The sequence below is a fragment of the Euleptes europaea genome, chromosome 1 (genome assembly GCF_029931775.1).
Source record: "Euleptes europaea isolate rEulEur1 chromosome 1, rEulEur1.hap1, whole genome shotgun sequence".
Taxonomy (NCBI): domain Eukaryota; kingdom Metazoa; phylum Chordata; class Lepidosauria; order Squamata; family Sphaerodactylidae; genus Euleptes; species Euleptes europaea.
In genome coordinates, this window is record NC_079312.1 from 693,779 (window position 1) to 715,887 (window position 22,109).

Sequence of the window (22,109 nt, forward strand, 5' to 3'; positions counted from 1 at the left end):
GTGGGGGGCGGCGGCCTCTGACCCCGCGGAAAGGAAGGCCAGCGAGTCTGAAACCCTAGAGGGGCCACTTCCGGTCTTACCCGGAGTCCCCCCCCCGTAGGAACGGCGGCCTTTGTTGTGCTGACCCCCCCACCCCCCCGTGGGAAAGCAGCAGCTGCTACTCCTGCCCAGTGAGTGAAGGGGGGGGGGTCCCGGGGAACTCGAGGGGTGGGTGGGGGGGAAGCGGGGTCAGAGGTAGGCGGGCCCCGATCCGGGAGAGGGAGGGAGACCCCCTCCCACACCCCCACACCCCGAAAAGCCTGGGGGGGGTGGGGGCTGCTCCTCCGGCTCTCCTCTTTCCTCCCCCCTCTCTGCATTGCGGAGGCCTTTGGGAGTGAGCCAGGTTTGCAGGGGGGGGTGGGGGGAGGAGCGGAGAGCCTGGGGGGGCTCTTTTGGGTGGGGGGGTCGAGTCAAGGCAAAGCAGGATGAGGAGGGGGCTGGATTGCGGGAGGGGGGAGTGCTTGGAGTCCCCCCCCCACGCCCACCCCCCAGGGCAGGTCCCCCCAAGGCCAGGGGCTGTTCCAGGAAAAAGAGAATCGTGGGGGTGGAGGTGGGGGTGGAATCAGTGACTCCGGGCATCTCACGTGTTGGGAAAGGAGGCTCCGTTCAGACGATGGGGGGGGGGCGAGTCTGCAGAGGACCCAACACCCCGGTTGGTCCCGGAGGGCAGAAGCCCCGAGCGGAGATGCAGGGTCGTTTCCGGTATTAAATGCAGCCAGTGCCCTTGAAACAAAGAAACAGTCCCGTCGGCTACAGAATGACACCTGCAGAAGAAGATCCAGGAACGGAAACTGCAGGACGCGCAACTCCATGGACCGCTCAAACCACTAGTCCGCCGTTCTCCGTGACCCCCCCGCCCCCCCAGCAGCAGAGAGGTCGGAGGGGGCCAGAGGAGGCTCTCCGGAGTGGGGGGGGGGAAGCGATGCCCGAGGGAGGGGGGGAGGGGGAGGGGGGAGGGGACCCCACATCCCTCCCTACACGACAGACGGGCAGAATGTCTCAATCTGGGACCGCATTAGGATTAAAGCCAGTTTATTTTCCGGCTCTGATGGGGAGGGCAGAATACCCTGGAATGCTTTAAGAGAGAGAGGGGGGCACAACTGGGGGGGGGTTGTGCGTTTCCTCCTCCAGCCCTACAGAAGGAAGGTTGGGGGTTTCCAGGCTGCTGCAGGAACGGCTGGGTGGCGTCTGGTGAGCTGAAAGGGCTCTTGGGAGGGGGAGAAATGTAGGGCCAGGGTCTGCTATGCAAGACCCAAAGTGTAGACAGAGGACCGGGGAGTAATGAATTGGGAAAAGAGCTCCCTGCCACCCCCAGTTCACCCACCCCCTCCCTGGCACATGAGCGAGGGGGGGGGAGCGGTGTTTCCTGCTCCCTCCCTACAGAAAGCTCCCTGAGATGATGGACCGGATTTGCAGGCTCTCTTCCGGGTCAGCAGTGCCGGAGGAAAGAAGATAAAACACAGCCCCCCGTCACTCTCTTGACCTGATTCGCAGAAGCCATGGGCACAAACTTTCTCCTTGCCGTTCTAGCTCTCTGTCGTAACTGGTGGTTATGGACGTGATACATAATTTGATTGTAAACCTGGAGTGATTCGATAATGAGCGCCCATGAGGATCCTTGATTTGGAACTCTGTTTTTGCACGGATCCATGGTTGCCGTGGATCCATGGTTCTTGTTTTTTGCTCTGGGGGTATGGGCTTAATATTTGATTTGATAGCAAGTTTGGGGTGACCCAGTGAATCTCCCTTCCCTTTTGTTTTCCTTCTGGCACAGTTGCTATCTGTCCCCCTTTCCCTCCCCCCCCCACCCAGCAGGGAGAATCCTCTCTTCACAGCCAAGTGACTAAAGGGATCTGTTCACAGTCGGAGGCGACCCAATAGAAGGGGAAAGAGATGGAGGAGCAGGACCCAGGAGGACCTGGACCTGGCAAGAGAGCAAGGAAAGGCCCCCATCCTGTCCAAGCTGGGAGTGGCATTGAATCCTGGCAGAGAGCTGTGCCAGAAATCTGGGATCAGGAGCCTCTGAACTCAGAAGTACATTGCCGACGCTTCTGGCAGTTCCGCTACTGTGAGGCCGATGGGCCCCGGGAGGTTTGCAGCCAGCTCCATGGGCTTTGCAACCACTGGCTGAAGCCAGAGACACACACCAAGAAGCAGATCCTGGACCTGGTGATCCTGGAGCAGTTCCTGACCATCCTGCCCCACAAAATGCAGCGCTGGATCACAGGCTGTGGCCCAGAGACCAGTTCCCAAGCGGTGGCCCTGGCCGAAGGTTTCCTCCTGAGTCAGGCAGAGGAGAAATGGAGGCGCAGGACCCAGGAGGAACTGGACCTGGCAAGAGAGCAAGGAAAGGCCCCCATCCTGGCCAAGCTGGCTGAACAGGTGAGGGCTTTTCTGTCCAGGTATTTAAATTCAACCCACAATAGATGGCGTTATCCATGCCTGATGTTTGTCCAAGGGTTAATCATCCAAATGGGAGGTGGAACAACCTACTTCAGCAGCCACTTCTTCTAGGGAATTTCTTGTCCCTCCAGATAATTCCCCAGGGTCGGAAGAAAACCCTAGGTGCAGAGTAAGGGAGGGGCTTCCTTGGTGCCTTCCATTCCATCTCTTGCCCATCTGCCTTGCTGCTGTTTCAGAGCTGGGGTCCATCCATGAAGATGGAAGCTGAGTTCTGTGAGATGGAAAGAGCTCCTTCAGAGGAAGGGCAGCTGGCCCGAGCCCAAGAGCGCGCCCAAGGTGCCCTCTCCTGCGGTAAGGACTCCTTGTGCCTGGATGGGATTGGGGCACCCAGTTAATTTGATGGGTAGAAAGTTCTAGTCAGGGGAAAAACCCAAATGCTTCTTCACCCAACTTGTGGCCCTCAGGGTTCGCTAATTGTCACGCCTCTAAAAGGGGATTAGACAAATTCATGGGGGCAATGCCTGATATTGATTACAATATTCATATCCCACCTTTTCCCCATTAGAGGGACTCAACATGGCTCAGAAGAAAAGGCATATGAATCTCGGCCGAGCTCTTCAATCTTGCAAATAAATGGGGCCTGCACGGTCTGGGCAGTATAGCTCTGGCTGAAAACCCGGATGTGACATTAATGGATCAGTAGACACTCCGGACACTCACTGATATTACCCTGGGTTTCCAGATGCTCTTCATTCACATCTGGCGAGGTTCCTCCCTCTTTTTCTGCCATCTCCCTCTTTTTCACCTATCTTTTTTTCTCCCACCAGCCTGGACTCAAGGGCATGTGCGAGGGCCCAGCCGGTGGGAGAATAGCCTGCCTGGGCCTCTGGTCTGATCCAGCAGAGATGCTGCCACGTTTCTGAGCTCCAAAGTTCATGGGACAAGTTTCAAGTATCACAGAAGTCTGACATGGGTCAGCAGCATTTGAAGCCCCCCTGAGGCTCATGGGTATCTTGTGCTTCTCTTCCGCCTCTCCCACAACTTACTACAAAGTGTAACCATTTTGTTTAGTGTACTTATGGCAAGGTTTCACACCCTGGGAACGGGGAGGCATAAAGCAAGCTTCACAGAAGAAAACCAAACAAGATGTCAGGGCTAATACCCTTTCTTCTGCTTTTCTCTCCCTCGCAGGTAGCGAAGAGACAGTGTTCAGCCATTCTCTTTGCAGAGGTGTGGAAACTGCTACTGTACCTCCAGTCCAGGTAGGGGAGATGAGCGGGGGGCAGCCTTGGTCTCAAATCCGTTCTCGGGGGGGGGGGGGCTTCCTCCTGCAGTTCTGGTTAAGGGGCCCAGGCAAGAGGCTCTGAATGCCACTCTTTTTACACATGCCTTCCCAGAATGTCACCTCTGCCTGGAATGATCTCTATGACAAGGAATCTCTTTCAGTCTCCAGTTTCCTTTGAGGAGGTGTCCGTGCATTTCACTGAGGCAGAGTGGGCCCTGCTGGATCCAGACCAAAGAGATCTCTACAAGGAAGTCATGCTGGAGAACTACGGGAGCGTGGCCTCTCTGGGTAAGGCGCCAAAGGTGCAAATTGCTGCCATTGGGATTTTACCATTGGCCTGATATGTGAATCAACATCTTGAACAGCAAAACACTGTTTTGAGACCTGCCCTGTTACTTGATTCCCTTTGGGAGCCTCGAGGTGGTGGGGTGGCAACGAAAGCGATATTCGCCATGACCGGGTAGCGTGACCCGAGTAGCAACAGGGGCAACAGAGGCCAGTGTTGTGGCCATTGTTCAAGCCAGTGAGGGTGTCCTGGCCTGAGGTCAATGCAGGACTGAGAGGCCCTCATGAAGCTCCATCCTAATTTCTCAGTTGCCAAGCATTACAAGACACTTGTCCCCCAGATGGGATTGCCGTCATCCCCTCTGACTCTGATCTAGAATTGATTCGTTCCCCTTACACTGGTTGGGATTGTGGACTCTAACCTTTAGCAGGTTTCCATTCTTTCAGAAAAAAAGTTTCCTCTCCTTTGGATTTCTTTTCCTTCCCCATATAAGAGCGATAACTTTCCCTCTCTGTCTCTCTTTCTAACTTCTTGTGGAGAACCAGCAAGCTGTAGTGGTTAAGGTTGGCGGACTGTAGTCTGGAGAGAGAGGTTTGATTTCCCACTCTTCCATATGAAGCCAGGTGGGTGACTTTGGGACAGTCACTATTCCCTCAGGACTCTCTAAGCCTCACCTCCCCCACAAGGTGTTGGTTGTGGGGGGGATAGGGAAAGTTATTGTAATCCACTTTGAGACTCGTTAGGTAGAGAAAATCAGGATATGAAAACCGTCTTTTCTCCTTGTCTTCTATTTAAGTATAAATAGCAGAAAATCAAAACAGCTGCACGACACATCAAATGTGAACAGTGGGGGAACAATTCTTGGCCACTTTAAGGGAAAAAGGACATATGAGGAGTCGGGAGAGGAGAGGGGAGGCAGAATATAAAAACTGCTGACCTGGGAGGTCTTGCTGGAGATAAGGTGAGACCAACAGTTCTGGTGGGGTAGAAAGAAGGTGATCATTGGCACGGGGTGGAAATAAAGGTCTGATAAAGGAAATGCACACCCATTAGCGAGCAGTGCCTGATGGGTGGCTTGTCTTCTTGTGTAGGTACTGGCTTGACCTCTTTCTTTATTCCAACGGCAAATGTAGATGAGCTGCTTGAGGGATACCAGGGGTTCTCTTTGGAAAAAAACAAGAATCAAGGTGCCAAAGGAAACTTCGAGGATGGAGATAGACCACAGAGGCAGGAGGGAAGCCATGCAAAGAGGAGGGATAAGCCCATTCCATCCCAAAAAGGGAACTTCCATGAAATCCTAATCCAAGAAGGAAAGTCAACCAAAACAAGAAAGAACAAAGGCCTTGGTGCTAATCAGAGAATCCGCTGCAGGGAAAACGAAAATGAACGTTTGTCCAGTGAAAAGACCTTCAGTAAGAACATGAGTTTTATTTCCAAGAGGAAAATTCCCTCAGGAGAGAAACCATGCGATTGTGAGGAATGTGGAGAGACCTTCCGTTGGAAACCAGCCCTTTCTTCCCATCAAAGAATTCACTCAGGTGAGGAGCTGACTAAATCATTAGACTGCAAACCAAGACTTTCATGTCCCTTTAAAGTGCATATTATTGTACCTGTCAATGTAGAGCAGGGAAAAGCCACTGAAATGTTTTGTGTGTGGATGATCAGATCTTATTGTGTGGGTGCTAACAGGATCTCTCTTCATTCCAGCAGGGGATGATCAATGGAATGAGGGTGATAAGGAAGCGCATCAGCTATTGCCAGATAAAGTGAAGAATAAAGATTGGAAAGGAAACTTCAGGAATCAAGGCGGACTTAAGGGGCGGAAAGGAAATCACACAGCCAAGAAGAGGGACAAACCCATTCCTGGCCAAGGACTGGATTTCCATGAACTAATCCACAGGGTGGAGGAAGCATATAAGTGCTTGGAGTGTGGAATGAAAGATCAAGCCCAATATGCTATCCATTTGCAAATGCACAATGCAAAGAAGACCCATCAATGCTTGAAGTGTGGGAGGAGCTTCCTATGCAGAGCAGAGCTACTAAGACATCAAAGAACACATAAAGGAGCCAAACTGCATAACTGCTCAGATTGTGGCAAGATATTCTCACAGAAATCAGACCTTTGTCAACACCGAAGGATTCATTCAGGAGAGAAGCATATTATCTGCATGGAGAGAGGAAGGATACACTCTTGTGGAAGAAAGTGTAGTGCACTTTCCCCAAAGGGTCCTGTAATGAGGACACACAAATGCTTTCAGTGTGGAAAGTACTTCAAATACAGATCACACCTTCTTGTACACCAAAGAGTACACACAGGAGAGAAACCTTTTGAATGCTCAGAGTGTGGAAAGAGATTCAGTCGCAGTGGCAATCTTCTAGAGCATCAAAAAACCCACACAGGGGAGAAACCTTTTGAATGCTCAGAGTGTGGAAAGAGATTCAGTCGCAGTCACCATCATCAAGAGCATCAAAAAACCCACACAGGGGAGAAACCTTTTGAATGCTCAGAGTGTGGAAAGAGATTCAGTCACAGTGGCAGTCTTCAAGAGCATCAAAGAACCCACACAGGGGAGAAACCTTTTGAATGCTCAGAGTGTGGAAAGACATTCAGTCGGAGTGGTGATCTTCAAAGTCATCAAAGAACGCACACAGGGGAGAAACCTTTTGAATGCTTAGAGTGTGGAAAGAGATTTAGTCAAAGTAGCAATCTTCAACAGCATCAAAGAACCCACACAGGGGAGAAACCTTTTGAATGCTCTGAGTGTGGAAAGAGATTCAGTCGCAGTGACGCTCTTCAAAGTCATCAAAGAACCCACACAGGGGAGAAACCTTTTGAATGCTCAGAGTGTGGAAAGAGATTTAGTCAAAGTGGCAATCTTCAAAAGCATCAAAGAACCCACACAGGGGAGAAACCTTTTGAATGCTCAGAGTGTGGAAAGAGATTCAGTCAGAGAGGCCATCTTGAACAGCATCGAAGAACCCACACAGGGGAGAAACCTTTTGAATGCTCAGAGTGTGGAAGGAGATTCAGTGAAAATGGCAGTCTTCAAGGGCATCAAAGAACCCACACAGGGGAGAAACCTTTTGAATGCTCAGAGTGTGGAAAGACATTCAGTCGGAGTGGTGATCTTCAAAGTCATCAAAGAACCCACATAGGGGAGAAACCTTTTGAATGCTCAGAGTGTGGAAAGAGATTCAGTCAGAGTGGCAGTCTTCAAAGTCATGAAAGAACCCACACAGGGGAGAAACCTTTTGAATGCTCAGAGTGTGGAAAGAGATTCAGTCAGAGTGGCAATCTTCAACAGCATCAAAGAACCCACACAGGGGAGAAACCTTTTGAATGCTCAGAGTGTGGAAAGACATTCAGTCGGAGTGGTGATCTTCAAAGTCATCAAAGAACCCACACAGGGGAGAAACCTTTTGAATGCTCAGAGTGTGGAAAGAGGTTCAGTCAGAGAGGCACTCTTCAACGGCATCAAAGAACACACACAGAGGAAAATCATTTTTGAATACTCAGTGTAAGTCCCCTGTTTCCTCCTCAGCTGAGACACCCCAATTTGAGCTGCCATCTTCTGTCAGTTTTCTTGAAGGGCTCCCCCTTGATCACCTGGGGTACAATGTGCGGATCTTTGGAATAGGTTTGAGAGAGTGCATCTGCATGCCATGTGCAGAGCACATTTCCATCACAGAGCCAGGATGTCAGTAGGGCTCTTATATAACACCCCCCCTAGCTCCATCACCTGTGAGCAACCATATCTCTACTTCAAGAGCATTTAATCAAAACAATGAGAGACCATTTCCAGTTAATGGGCAATCACCTCTGAGCCATGAAAAGCAGCTTTAACACCATCGACTCTGACATGCCTGGTGCTTTGAAAACTTCACCACCTTGAATGTCAGGTGTCATTTCCAGCTCTTCCCACTGAATTTTGAAGTCAGTTTCTTCAAAACGTGCAATCAACTTCAAATTTCCTGATCTCAGCAGAAGATGGCCAACGAGCTGGGTAAACTTTGCTAACCACTCGCAGCCTTCTCCCAGTTGGAGGATCTTTGGCCAGATCCAAAATCAGGTGCCTCGGAATGAGTTTCTGAGACTCCCCCCGCCATTAGATTGGGGGTCCTGAGTCTTGGGCACTTGCGGGTTTAAGCAGGTTCCAGGCGAAGGCGAGAGCGAGACGGGTCCTTCCAAGCCAGCCTGAACTCTGCCATTTCCCTCCCCCACCTCTTCTCTTTTTGATTTTTCTTCTCGTTTGCCATGTGTGTCTGAGCCTAACATAAAGACGCTTAGGGCTGTTTAGCTTGGAAAGAAGGCGACTAAGGGGAGACATGATAGAGGTCTATAAAATTATGTATGGTTTAGAGAGAGTGGACAGGGAGAAGTTCTTCTCCCTCTCCCATAATACCAGAATGCGAGGTCATCTGTTGTAGCTGGAGGGTGACAAATTCAAAACAAATAAAAGGAAGTATTTTTTCACACAACGCATAGTTAAACTGTGGAACTCCCTGCCCCAAAATGTGTTGATGGCTGCCAGCTTGGAAGGCTTTAAGAGGGGAGTGGACATATTCATGGAGGAGAGGGGTATTCATGACTATTAGTTAAAATGGATACTAGTCATGCTGCATACCTACTCTCTGTAGTATCAGAGGAGCATGCCTATTCTATTAGGTGCTGTGGAACACAGGCAGGATGGTGCTGCTGCAGTCATCTTGTTTGTGGGCTTCCTAGAGGCACCTGGTTGGCCACTGTTTGAACAGACTGCTGGACTTGATGGGCCTCCTGGGTCTGATCCAGCAGGGCCTTTCTTATGTTCTAAAGAGTGCATCCACAGTGGAGGGAAACCTTTGGGAAACTATGAAGAGATTGTTTTGGAACACTGATGGATGGACAGGACAATCAGATAACGGATCCGGTCACTGAAAGAATTATTATGGAACAAAATATTTCTAAACAATTTTCGTAATGATTTGTGAAAACCCATTTCCTAAAGAATGTGACAGGGAGGGGTCTGTTTGAGACCCTCTCCTCCATAAAAGGCTGACCCAGATCCTCACTCTTTCGTCCTTCCACTGAGAGACCACAGACCCTTTGAAATGGTTGCCATTTCTGTCTCTCTCTCTGGAAGTGACCCAGAGGACTCTGTATCTGTTGTGTGTAAAATATGTGTACGTTTGTTAAGTACTGTCATATATATTCAGTTAAATATTGCTTTCTCCTTTGCTTCATATTCTTTCTGTAAGTTCAATAAAACTGTTTGGTTTACTGCTCATATGGCTTGAATGCTGTTTAAGAATGACTGTAAGAATGTTTCTCTGTATGAAAGGTCCTTTTCTAGCCAGATCTCTTTGGGTTGCTTTTTGGTAAGTGAAGCAGACAGAGAGGGCCATGCACAACGAACTAGAAGGGGGGGGGGACAAAAGAATCCCGCCACATGAGTAACTGACTTTAAAAAAAAAAAAAAACACTTTCCCCTTAGAAACTTGAGGAAGAGAAGCCGTGGCAAAAATGAAACTAAGTAAAAGATCCGAGGGGGATTTCAATTCTGACTGGCGGCAACTCATATTCAAATAAGAACTGAGACTAAACTTATGTTAATAGAAGTCCTCTGTGACCAAGTTTCCAACGAATCCGTCAAGGTGAAGATCAGGCAAGCGTGAAAGAGCGGAGAGATGAGTGAACAAGGGGAGGGAGAGGGGGCGCGAAGAGAAACGGCGTTAGCGGCACAGAGACTTGCAGTGGTGTTGGCAGCAGAGAGACTCCCGGCCGTGCCTGGGGTGGGGGATTCAGTGCTGGCTGCCAAAAAGGTGCTGGACAAAGGGGAGCGGGGGGGGGGATAAGAACTTGCCCAAGTGTTTTGGTTCTTCAGGTTCCGAGCAGCTTAAGAATATAAAAAAAAAAACCTCGATTTGACAGACCTTGTTGCTATCAGATTTGGAGTTGGTGATTTGATTTACCAGATTTTTAATCTCTTTGGATATTGTTGGAGGGTCTGTGGCTCAGTGGTAGAGCATCTGCTTGGTATGCCGAAGGTCTCAGGTTCAATCCCCAGCATCTCCAATTAAAGGGACTAGGCGAGTAGGTGATGGGAAAGAACCTTGCCTGAGACCCTGGAGAGCTGCTGCTGGTCTGAGTAGACCAGACTGATTTTGATGGACTAAGGGTGGGGGTCTGTTTCAGTATGATGCAGCTTCATGTGTTCACTGTTGAACTGCCCACCCTCCTTCCTTCTTCCTTATGGAAGTGGCTTTGCCAGACAGTGAAGTAAAAGGCTTAAGACTATGACTTATACAACAGTTCCACCCGGAGGACAAGTGAATCATAGAATCATAGATCATAGAATCATAGAGTTGGAAGGGACCACCAGGGCCATCAAGTCCAACCCCCTACACAATGCAGGAAATTCACATCTACCTCCCCCCCCCCCACACACCCCTAGTGACCAGAAGATGGCCAAGATGCCCTTCCTCTCATCATCTGCCTAAGGTCACAGAATTAACATTGCTGACAGATGGCCATCTAACCTCTTCTTTAAAACCTCCAGGGAAGGAGAGCTTACCACCTCCCGAGGAAGCCTGTTCCACTGAGGAACCGCTCTGTTAGAAAATTCTTCCTAACGTCTAGACGATCTTTTGATTTGATTTAACCTTAAATCTTTTGATTTAATTTCAACCCGTTGGTTCTGGTCCGACCTTCTTGGGCAACAGAAAACAACTCGGCACCCTCCTCTATATGACAGCCATTCAAGTACTTGAACATGGTTATCATATCCCCTCTCAGTCTTCTCCTCTTCAGGCTGAACATACCCAGCTTCTTCAACCTTTCCTCATAGGACTTGGTCTCCAGACCCCTCACCATTTTTGTTGCCCTCCTCTGGACATATTCCAGCTTGTCTACATCTTAAATTGTGGTGCCCAAAACTGAACACAGTACTCTAGTTGAGGCCTAACCCGAGCAAAGTGATACCATCACTTCGCATGATCTGGACACTATACTTCTGTTGATACAGCCCAAGACTGCATTTGCCTTTTTAGTTACCGCATCACACTGCTGACTCATGTTCAGTGTTTGGTCTACGAAGACCCCAAGATCCTTTTCACACACGCTACTGCTCAAACAAGTCTCCCCCATCCTATAATTATGCATTTGATTTTTCCTACCTAAATGCAGAATTTTACATTTGTCTTTGATGAAGTGATTTCATTAGTTCTAGCCATTTCTCCAGCCTGTCAAGATCATCCTGCATCTTGGCTCTGTCTTCTACTGTATTTGCTACCCCTCCCAATTTAGTATCCCTTCTATTCCTTCTATTCCTTCTTCCCTTCTATTCCTTCATCCGAATCATTTCTAAAGATGTTGAACAACACAGGGCCCAGCACAGATCCCTGAGGAACTCCATTAGTCACTTCTATTCAAGTGGATGAGGAACCATTAACTAGCACTCTTTGGGTATGATCTGTCAACCAGTTGCAGATCCACCTAACAATAATAGGCTCTAACCCACATTTTCCCAATTTGTTAACTAGAATACTATGTGGAACGTTATCAAAAGTCTTACTAAAATCTAGATAAACTATGATCCAGCAAGGTAGTCACTTTCTCAAAAAAAGAAGATAAGGTTAGTCTGACATGACTTATTCTTGAGAAACCCATGCTGGCTCTTAGTGATCGGATCCATCCTTTCTAAATGCTCAAGGACTGACTGTTTGATAATTTGTTTGAACACTTTTCCTGGTATAGAAGACAAGCTGATGGGTCGGTAGTTACCCGGATCCTCCTTTTTCCCCTTCTTGAAGATGGGGACAACATTTGCCCACCTCCAATCTTCTGGCACCTCACCTGTTTGCCAAGACTTTTCAAAAATAATGGACAGAGGTTCCAAAATTACATCTGCAAGTTCTTTGAGTACCCTTGGGTGCAATTCATCTGGCCCAGAGGATTTTGTTTCATTTAAAGAAACCAGGTGTTTGTGCATTACCCCAATGCCAATTCTAGGCTGCAAATCCCTTCCCTCATCACATGTTCTGGTTATGCCTTGTTGAGCACCACTTCCCTCACAAGAAAAGACTGAGGAAAAGTAGGAATTGAGGAGTTCTGCCCTCTCTTCATCTCCTGTTACAATTTCACTTTCCGGTCCACACAATGGGCTTATCTTGTTCTTGTTCTTATTCTTACTCTGTACATAGGAAAAGAACCCTTTTTTGTTTTGTTTAGCATCTCTCACTAGCCTAAGTTCATTCTGAGTTTTAGCTTTTCTAACACTCTCCCTACAAGCACTAGTTATTTGCTTATATTCCTCTTTGGTTATAAGGCCCTCTTTCCACTTCGTAAATGAGTCTTTTTTATTTCTTTAAAAAGCTGTTTATGGTGCCACCCTGGCCTCTTTAGGCTCCTCCCATTTTTCCTTCTCATAGGAATGATTTGGGATTGCGCCTTCAGTATTTTATTTTTAAGAAATGCCCACCTTTCTTGAACTCCCTTCTCCTTAAGTATTTCTGACCATGGGATTCTACATAGCATAAGTTTAAGTTTGTTAAAATTTGCTCTTTTAAAGTCCAACCTACATGTCTGACTACGTACAGGTTTTCCTTTCCCCAAGATTATGAATTCCAAGAGTACGTGGTCACTACTACCCAGGGTGCCTACTACTTTAACCTCATCGACCAGTTCTTCCCTGTTGGTGAGAATCAAGTCTAAGATAGCAGATCCCCTTGTTTCCCTGTCCACTTTCTGGAATAGGAAGTTGTCAGCAAGACAAGTCAGGAATTTATTGGATCTTACATTTTTAGCAGCATTGGACTTCCAACAGATGTCCGGGTAATTAAAATCTCCCATGACCACCATGTCCCGTCTCTTTGAGAACTTTGTGATCTTGTCTAGGAGTGTCCCTGTCAGGAGCAGGCCATGAGGATGGTTTGTGGTCGTGCTGTGGAGCTGCTTCCAGGTGCTGTTGTGCTGTTCTGTCCAAGGCCAGTCTATGCCCCGTGTTTAGTCTTCATAGATTCCCAAACTGTGGGAATCGCCAAGTGCTCCTTCCTGCCTGTTGGGGGGGGGGGTTGCCTGGGTAACCGGTTATCTCCTTTGCTCTACCATATATGCTATGTGCCTTGCCTTTGACCCTTACTAGTGTCGTCGAAGGCTTTCACGGTCAGAGTTCATTGGTTCTTGTAGGTTATCCGGGCTGTGTAACCGTGGTCTTGGAATTTTCTTTCCTGACGTTTCGCCAGCAACTGTGGCAGGCATCTTCAGAGTAGTAACACTGAAGGACAGTGTCTCTCAGTGTCAAGGGTGTAGGAAAAGTAATATATAGTCAGAAAGGGGTTGGGTTTGAGCTGAGTATTGTCCTGCAAAAGTATTGTCCTGTAAGTATCAAGATAATGTGCTAATGAGGGTATGGTATGTTAATATGGAACCATTGTATCCTGAAGTGATCTGTTAATGTGTGTAATCCAAAGCTAATCTGTATGGCTATTGTTGAATGTTGTCTTTGTCTGGAGGTTTTTCAGGGCAGGAAGCCAAGCCTTATTCATTCTTAAACTCTCCTCTTTTCTGTTAAAGTTGTGCTGATGTTTATGAATTTCTTTTTTTTATATATAAATTTTATTAGGTTTTATACTAGAAATTTTCCATTACATTGAACAACATCTATAACAATATCAAATTTCAATTCTAACTTAAAGTTGTTATAGTTCCATATCATATAATAAAAAAAGAAAAAAGAGAAATGGAGAAGTTTTTTGACTTCCCCTTCACCTCTATCTGCCTCTTAATAAAAAGTTCATCCCGTCGTAGGTAATCTAATCTTAATAAGCTATCAATACCATATATAGAAAAAAAACACCATAGTCTGTTAGTAAATATACTTATACTTAATCATTATAAAAAAGATCAGAAATAATCCTCTGGATCAGATTAGAAAGTATTCTTCCATTCTTCCCATTTTTAACTCATATTCACAATAATGCATCCACGCCCCCCATTCCCCCAAAAACCGAACGTCATTTTCTTCATTTAGAATAGCTGTGAGTTTTGCTATTTCTGCCACTTCAAACATTTTAACAATCCAGTCTTTTTTCTCAGGAGTTTCTAGCCCTTTCCATTTCGCTGCATAAAGCAGTCTCGCAGCTGTTGTGGCATAAATCAAAAAAGTTCTTTGTATTGCTAAGTCGTCTGGAATCATACTCAGTAGCATCATTTCTGGTGTTTTGGGTATATTCTTTTGTAGTATTAATCTCAATTCATTATAGATCATGTCCCAGAAGTCTTTGGCTTTGTCACAGGTCCACCACATGTGATAAAAGGAACCAATTTCTTTGTTACATTTCCAACAAGTAGGGGACATCGTTTTATAAATCTTTGCAATTTTCTTGGGTGTTAAGTACCATCTATACATCATTTTATAAATGTTTTCTCGCACTGACTGTGCTTTTATTCCTTTTAGATCTTTGGACCATAGTCTTTCCCATTTATTTAAAACAATATCATGTCCCACATTTTGAGCCTAATCGATCATAGTTGGTTTAATCGTATCCTGCTCACAGTATATTGTTAAAAGGAGATTATACATTTTAGAAATCAGTTTTGTATTATTATCTAGTAAAATCCTTTGAAAAGAAGATTTTTCTTTAGAGAAACCTTTTTTAGCATCTTGTACAAAAACTGATTTGATTTGGTAGTATTGGAGCCATTGTAAATCATCCTTAAGAAGTTGAAAGTCTTTTAGTGAGCATTTCTTTCCTTCCCAATTAATTAGATCTTGGTAAGTAATAAATTTGTCTGGTCTAAGTGGGCGCAAAGTTAGCATTTCTTGAGGCGATATCCACATCGGTGTTTCTGGTTCCAAAATGTGTTTATATCTCATCCAGATACGAAGTAAAGAGGACCTGATTATATGATTACGAAATATTGCTTGTAATTTAATTTTATCATACCACAAATAACCATGCCATCCACTTAAGTTATTATAACCTTCCAGGTCTAACAAACGTATATTTGACAAGTTCATCCAGTCTTTTAGCCATACTAAAGCTGCCGCTTCAGCATAGAGTTGAAAATTAGGCAGTGCTAAACCTCCTCTAGTTTTTAGATCCACCAAGTATTTATAAGCAGTCCTTGGTTTTTTCCCTTGCCAGATGAAGTTTGAAATGTCTTTCCTCCAAGTTTCAAAATATTTAGTTTGTGATATTATTGGTAAATTTTGGAATAAGAAGAGCATCCTCGGTAAGACATTCATTTGGATCGTTGAAATACGTCCCATTAGTGACAATTTTTTGTTTGACCATATAATCATATCAGTTTTAATCTTACCCCATAACTTGAGGTAATTGTTGGTTATCAGATCTTTATTCTTTGCAGTAATCCAAATTCCCAGGTATTTAACTTTGTTAGCTTTCTCCCAGCCAGTATATGATATAAATTCCTGTTGCTGTGTTTCCGATAAATTTTTAAATATTATCTTTGTTTTTTCTTGATTCACTTTAAAGCCTGATACTTTTCCAAAATCGTCCAAAGTCTCCTGAAGTATATTCATTGACTGTGTTGGATTTTCCAAAATTAGCAGTAGGTCATCCGCGAATGCTCTCAACTTAAATTCATGTTTTTTAATTCTTAACCCGCGGATGTCCTCCATACTTCTTAGTTTCACACATAGCGGTTCCAACACCAACAAAAATAAAAGTGGAGACAAGGGACATCCCTGTCTAGTCCCTTTCGTGATTTGGCAATTATCTGACATTGATTCATTAACCAAAATTTTAGCTTGTTGGGAGGTGTAAATAGCCGATATACCTTTCTGAAAACGATCTCCAAAATTCAATTTATCCAAAATCCGTTTCAAAAAGTTCCAAGAGACCATATCAAAGGCTTTTTCTGCATCCAAAAATACAAAAGCCGCAGTTTGTTGAATATTCTGGTCATAATATTCCAGTGAGTCTAGTAAAATTCTTACATTGTCTTTTATTTGCCTTCCTGGTATAAAACCTGCTTGGTCCTCGTGTATAAGATCCTTAATAAATTGTTTTATCCTACATGCCAAAACCGAAGCAAAAATTTTGTAGTCCACATTTAACAGCGATATAGGTCTGTAATTAAATGTTTTTTCTGGATCTCTTCCTTCTTTGGGTATCAATGATATAAATGCATGTGACCAAGTCTCCGGGGATGTTCCCTCGTCCAAAATTGCATTGTAAAGTGAGCCAAAAAATCCAACTAAATTGTCACTAAATGTTCTATAAAATAATGCAGTAATTCCATCTGGTCCAGGTGTTTTATCCGTTTTTTGTCTCAGTATTGCTTCTTGTATTTCTTCCCTTGTTACTGGAGCTTCAATACATTCTCTCTGGGTCATTGACAAAGCTTTCATCTGTATTGAGTTTAGAAATTTATCTATTTTCTGTTTTGGAGTATTTTCTTTCTGATATAATTTAGAGTAGAATGAAACAAATTCTTTCTGAATTTCTGAAGTTGAGTGAACTGGTCCTTTAACAGTTTGGATTTTTGTTATAATCTTCTTTTGGAATGAGTCCTTCAGTTGTGTTGCTAAAAATTTTCCTGGTTTATTTGCATATTCAAAATACTTTTGTTTAGCAAGTTTCAGATTTTTATTCATTTCCTCCATTATTACCAAATTTAATTGGTGTTTAGATGCAGAAATCTTTATTTGAATTTCTCTTTTCTCCTCTTCCTGTGTTACCATTACCAATTTCTGCTCCAAATTTTGTAAGTTCCAAAGTATATTGTTTGTAAATTGCAATTGAGTCTTCTTCCAGGCCGAATGTTTCTGTATCATAAAACCTCTCAGAACAGCTTTGAATGCATCCCAAACTGTATTCAAAGAAGTTTCCCCATTAAGGTTAATTTCAAAAAAGTCTTTCATTAAAGCCTGTAATTCCTTTTGTATCTTGTTGTCTTTTAAAAGTTTATCATTCATTCGCCATCTAAATGCTTGTTTATTGTTCCAATCAAAAGTAACAGGATTGTGATCAGAAAAAGTTCTAGGTAAGATATGAATTTTACGTAGTTGCGTGAAGATTGATTTACTGGCCCATATCATATCGATTCTGGAGTGTGAATCATGTCTTGCTGAATAAAAGGTGTATTCTTTAGCTGTTGTATTCATTGTTCTCCAAATGTCTTGTAATTCTAATTCTGAAGCCATGGTAAAGAAAGTTTTAGGCAAGCATCCATCATTGATGTCTTTTGCTTTTGATTTTTTGTCCAGAGATGGGAGAATAATTCCATTGAAGTCGCCCATCAATAAAATTTGGTCTTTTGCGTGCTGGGCTATCAAATCGTGTAATTTTTCGTAGAAGGATTTTTTCCCTTCATTGGGTGCATAAATTCCAACCACTATTGTCCTTTGTCCCAATATTTTAGTTCTGATAATTACAATTCTTCCTTCATTGTCTTTATATACTAATTCTGGACAAAGATTGGGGTGGGCATAGATTACCACTCCCTTTGTTTTAGTTTTAGCTGAAGCAATAAATGCTTGTCCAAGCACCTGTTTCTCCAAGTATTTTTTATGCTTTGAAGCTATATGGGTCTCTTGTAGACAAATTAGGGAGTATTTATATTTCTGTAGATATTTGAAGATTCTAGCCCTTTTAGTTTTCTCATTCAATCCATTTACATTCCAAGAAATTGCTTTTGCCATAATGTAGTATTTTTTAGCAAAATAAAAAGTCTATAATTTGGTACCTCCTTCTGCACCCTGTACCTCTTCTTCTTCCTCTTCTTCTTCCTCCTTCTCTCCAGGTAATTCTTTAAGGTCCATCTTATGTTTTCTCAGAAATTTCCCCACATCTGCTTGAGATAGAATTGTCGTTTTCACTTCCTTGTAGGTGAAAGCCAAACCTTGTGGCATAATCCAACGGTATTTGATACCGTTAGCTTTCAGTGTAGACACAAAGTCTTTGTAGTTATTCCTCTGTGAGAGTAGATGCCTTGGAATATCCTTCAGTAGTATAAGAGAGGAGTCTCCTGCTGACACTGGATTTTCATAATGAATCTTCATAATCTTATCTTTAACTCTGGTGTCATAAAACACTATCATCAAATCTCTTGCCTTAGATCTTCTCATTCTAGCAGGTAATGGTATCCTATATATTCTATTAATGGCTTGTTTTAATTCTTGTTCATCTATCTGAAATAAGTAGGCCAAGTTTGGTATTGCAGTTTCTTTATTGTCTCCCATCATATCTGGAAAATTGCGTATACGAAGATTGGTCTCTCTCACTCTCATCTCCATCATTGCCATTTGATTTTTTGCCGCCATCTGATCAGTTTGTATTGTTTCAATCTGTTTTTCTTGGCTTGTTAATTTTTTCTTTGTGTCCTTGTGCTCATCCATCACTTTCTTAATTGATACATCCATCGCTTGCATATCTGTCTTCATAACAGTCATTTGAGTTTTTCTCTTTCAAGTCTCCAGTGACCACATCCAACTTCTGATTAATAGCTTGGGATGCTTGACCAAGATTTGTCATCATAGAAGTCAACTGTGCCATCTGTGTAGACATCTGTTCAAACTGTTTATTTGTTGCCTCAGTTTGTTTAGTTAGCATATCCTGTAACTTTTTTTCCATGGTCGAGGTTTGTAAAGAGTCCCTTAGTTTAGTATAGGCAGGGCTGTGTAGTGAGCCAGAGCGGGGTCGAGACATTTACATTCAAAAAAAGCTGGTAAAATACATGTCCACAGACAGGGCCTTTAAGGTGCTGATTGAAAGATGATAATTCAAACATATTTTTTTCGGGTTGAAAAGAGTCGAAATTGGCTTTAAAATTGCATTTTAAAGTTTTAAAATACCAGTGAGTTTTTTCGGTCGCTCTAGATCGGGTTAATCAGGAAGTATACCGGAAGTTGCAAGTGCTGCGGACCTTCTACCGCCTCTTCTCGATGGTTATTCCTTCAGGAATGATTTCAATGTAACTCGAGTGCGACGTATATTCAGTCCCACAGCTACTTCCTGTTGTTTTAGTTCCGATGATAGAGAGGGTGTTATAGAGAGTCTTCCGTTCCAGGCGCTCCCTTACTACAAACGTGGCAGGAAATTCTTTTCGCCGGAAAATCAGGAAGAAAGATCACCCTCCCCTTCCCTCGGACCTTCTCATTGGTGATAGTTCTTGTCAATCTAAAAGGTATCCTTCCGACTCTTTGTTATGGTTTAGGCTGATCAATTTGATAAAGGTCCTGTCGCTAATCCCGATGACTAACTCAGATCAAACTTTTTCAGTTCGAATTAAGGAGGAATGGGGGTCTCAGAAATGTTCTTATCAACCCCCCGTCTGTTCAAATATTCCAGTAAGTAGACGCAGATTTCTTTGTACTCACTTGGGTGTCAAGAGGTGAGGTTCTTTTCTTTATGTAGTCCTTATGCTGGTAATAAGGTGGTGGAGGGTAGAGCTTGAGGCCAGAGTTGCGTTTTGGCGATGTCCTTCCCTAGTGCCCTCGCAGGACCGGCGTCCAGGACTCCGAGGGGCTTAAAAAAGCCCCCTCAGAGTACCTAGGAGGTCAAACCGCGTTTGCGGGCTGCAGGGAGTTCCTGCTTTCCAACCCACTTGCAAGGGTCGGATTGGGGTATCTATGTACCCCAGAAATAACGCAAACTTGGATTTCTCCCAGGACAGCCTGGGGAAATGGAGTGCTCTCTCCAGCGGCACCACCGGAAGTCCCTGATGTTTATGAATTTCAATGGCTTCTCTGTGCAATCTGACAAAATAGTTGGTAGAATTGTCCAGTCTTTCAGTGTCTTGGAATAAGACCCTGTGTCCTGTTTGTGTCAGTCCATGTTCAGCCACTGCTGATTTCTCAGGTTGGCCAAGTCTGCAGTATCTTTCATGTTCTTTTATCCTTGTTTGTATGCTGCGTTTTGTGGTCCCGATGTAAACTTCTCCACAACTGCAAGGTATACGATATACTCCTGCAGAGGTGAGGGGGTCTCTTTTGTCTTTTGCTGATCGTAGCATTTGTTGTATTTTCTTGGTGGGTTTAAACACTGTTTGTAGGTTATGTTTTTTCAAAAGTTTCTCCATTTATTATTCTTGCCATTTATTAAAGGAGTCACTGATAGGATGGAGAAACTTTTGAAAAAACATAACCTACAAACAGTGTTTAAACCCACCAAGAAAATACAACAAATGCTACGATCAGCAAAAGACAAAAGAGACCCCCTCACCTCTGCAGGAGTATATCGTATACCTTGCAGCTGTGGAGAAGTTTACATCGGGACCACAAAACGCAGCATACAAACAAGGATAAAAGAACATGAAAGATACTGCAGACTTGGCCAACCTGAGAAATCAGCAGTGGCTGAACATGGACTGACACAAACAGGACACAGGGTCTTATTCCAAGACACTGAAAGACTGGACAATTCTACCAACTATTTTGTCAGATTGCACAGAGAAGCCATTGAAATTCATAAACATCAGCACAACTTTAACAGAAAAGAGGAGAGTTTAAGAATGAATAAGGCTTGGCTTCCTGCCCTGAAAAACCTCCAGACAAAGACAACATTCAACAATAGCCATACAGATTAGCTTTGGATTACACACATTAACAGATCACTTCAGGATACAATGGTTCCATATTAACATACCATACCCTCATTAGCACATTATCTTGATACTTACAGGACAATACTTTTGCAGGACAATACTCAGCTCAAACCCAACCCCTTTCTGACTATATATTACTCTTCCTACACCCTTGACACTGAGAGACACTGTCCTTCAGTGTTACTACTCTGAAGATGCCTGCCACAGTTGCTGGCGAAACGTCAGGAAAGAAAATTCCAAGACCACGGTTACACAGCCCGGATAACCTACAAGAACCAACTTACTAGTGTCCTTTTGAACATGGCTTCTGAAACCTGTCGATTCTAACCAATAAAACTGCTTTCGTGGACTTGCCACCTACTGAAGTCTCTTTATGGGTTTGCCGCAGGACTAGAGCTTACATTAGGACACTAGTCCATCCTATCCTTATTTGCTACCCTTGGCTGGAGCCCTGGAGGGTTCGCCTGGACACTCATCTCCTCGGCCTGGTCGCAAAAGAGCTCCCCGAGGACCCTGACCTCTGCGTGCAAACTTGGAGGAGGAGCAGCAGACTTACACTGATTCCACCCGGCTGGTTGGGCTGGTGCTTGATCAGTGGCATCGCCTGGCAGCGGCGACCCCCTGGAGGACTCAGGGCACTGATCTACGTGCCCACAACGATCTTTTGGAACTAGATACTTTGCTGGAGGAGACCCGGTTGGCGCAAGAGGACTTCGCTCTCCTAACTCGGTTATTTTCTGAGCTTGCGCTCCATGGGACGCAACAGGGGCTGATGGCCCCAATCCAGGGGTCCGAGTTCCGTTTCCCAATGGCGGGGGCTTAGGGGGGAGATGTTCCCAAAACTGTTCTGGATCCCACCCTATGCCGCCGGGATGCTCAGAGTGCTGCCGCCAGGACAGTCCTGGTTCTCATGGACTTCACGCCGACCATGGCGACGTCGGCCGACGTGGAGAAGGTACTGACTCCTGAATTCGGTCCTTCCTCTGCGGATCTGGCTCAACAGGTCCAACCGCTGTTGGGCCAGCACAAGGAAATCCAAATGCTCTTGGAGCAAGCGGCCGTACCAATTGTGATGGCTGCCCCCGCCACCAAACTCGAGGCGGACCGAGCGCTTGCTGACCTGAGGCGGGCGGAGGAGCAACTGTTGGTGGATGCGGCCGCCGCTTGGGCGCGGGCGACAGAAGAAACAGGAGTGTGGTCAGAAGTTAGCGGGGTGTGAGGAACTATAATGCTTCTTTTCTGTGTGCTTCCGCTTTGGCTCATAAAAGCAGCCAGGCGGGCCTTTTGCTAACTTTGGTTCAGGCTGTTCCTGCTGTCAGCCTCAAGCAGGCCCCATGCTGAATGTCCCTCCCCGCCTCCCTCGCTCGCTCTGGCTCCCTCCCGCTTGCTCTGGCCTTGGCTTCTGTAGATTGCAATAATGAGCTTCTTGGGACCTTTTGATGTTCCTGTGCCAGGCATGGTCTGCCACGGTTATCTCATGGTTCTCAAAACATGTAACTGACATCTGGTGTGTAGAATTGTTTATAGTCCTGTCTTTGGGAAAA

General features: G+C 44.9%; 1 protein-coding gene across 1 annotated transcript; it reads left to right on the forward strand.

Annotated features, from left to right (window-relative positions):
* Window positions 1–1,932: 1,932 nt before the first annotated feature.
* On the forward strand, window positions 1,933–7,522 carry LOC130493222 (zinc finger protein OZF-like). The gene is made up of 6 exons (XM_056866921.1): window positions 1,933–2,130; window positions 2,329–2,421; window positions 2,679–2,793; window positions 3,634–3,672; window positions 5,468–5,551; window positions 6,330–7,522. The coding sequence occupies exons 1-6, from the start codon at window positions 1,933–1,935 to the stop codon at window positions 7,520–7,522; spliced, it is 1,722 nt and encodes a 573-aa protein (XP_056722899.1).
* Window positions 7,523–22,109: the final 14,587 nt, after the last annotated feature.

Bases quoted from the DNA above. Each gene is read 5' to 3' on its own strand.
- LOC130493222 (XM_056866921.1), top strand. From the start codon at position 1,933: ATGGAGGAGCAGGACCCAGGAGGACCTGGACCTGGCAAGAGAGCAAGG. The intron at 2,131-2,328 runs GTTTGCAGCCAG...CTCCTGAGTCAG, and splicing joins AGGCCGATGGGCCCCGGGAG to GCAGAGGAGAAATGGAGGCG. The intron at 5,552-6,329 runs GTGAGGAGCTGA...GAGTACACACAG, and splicing joins CCATCAAAGAATTCACTCAG to GAGAGAAACCTTTTGAATGC.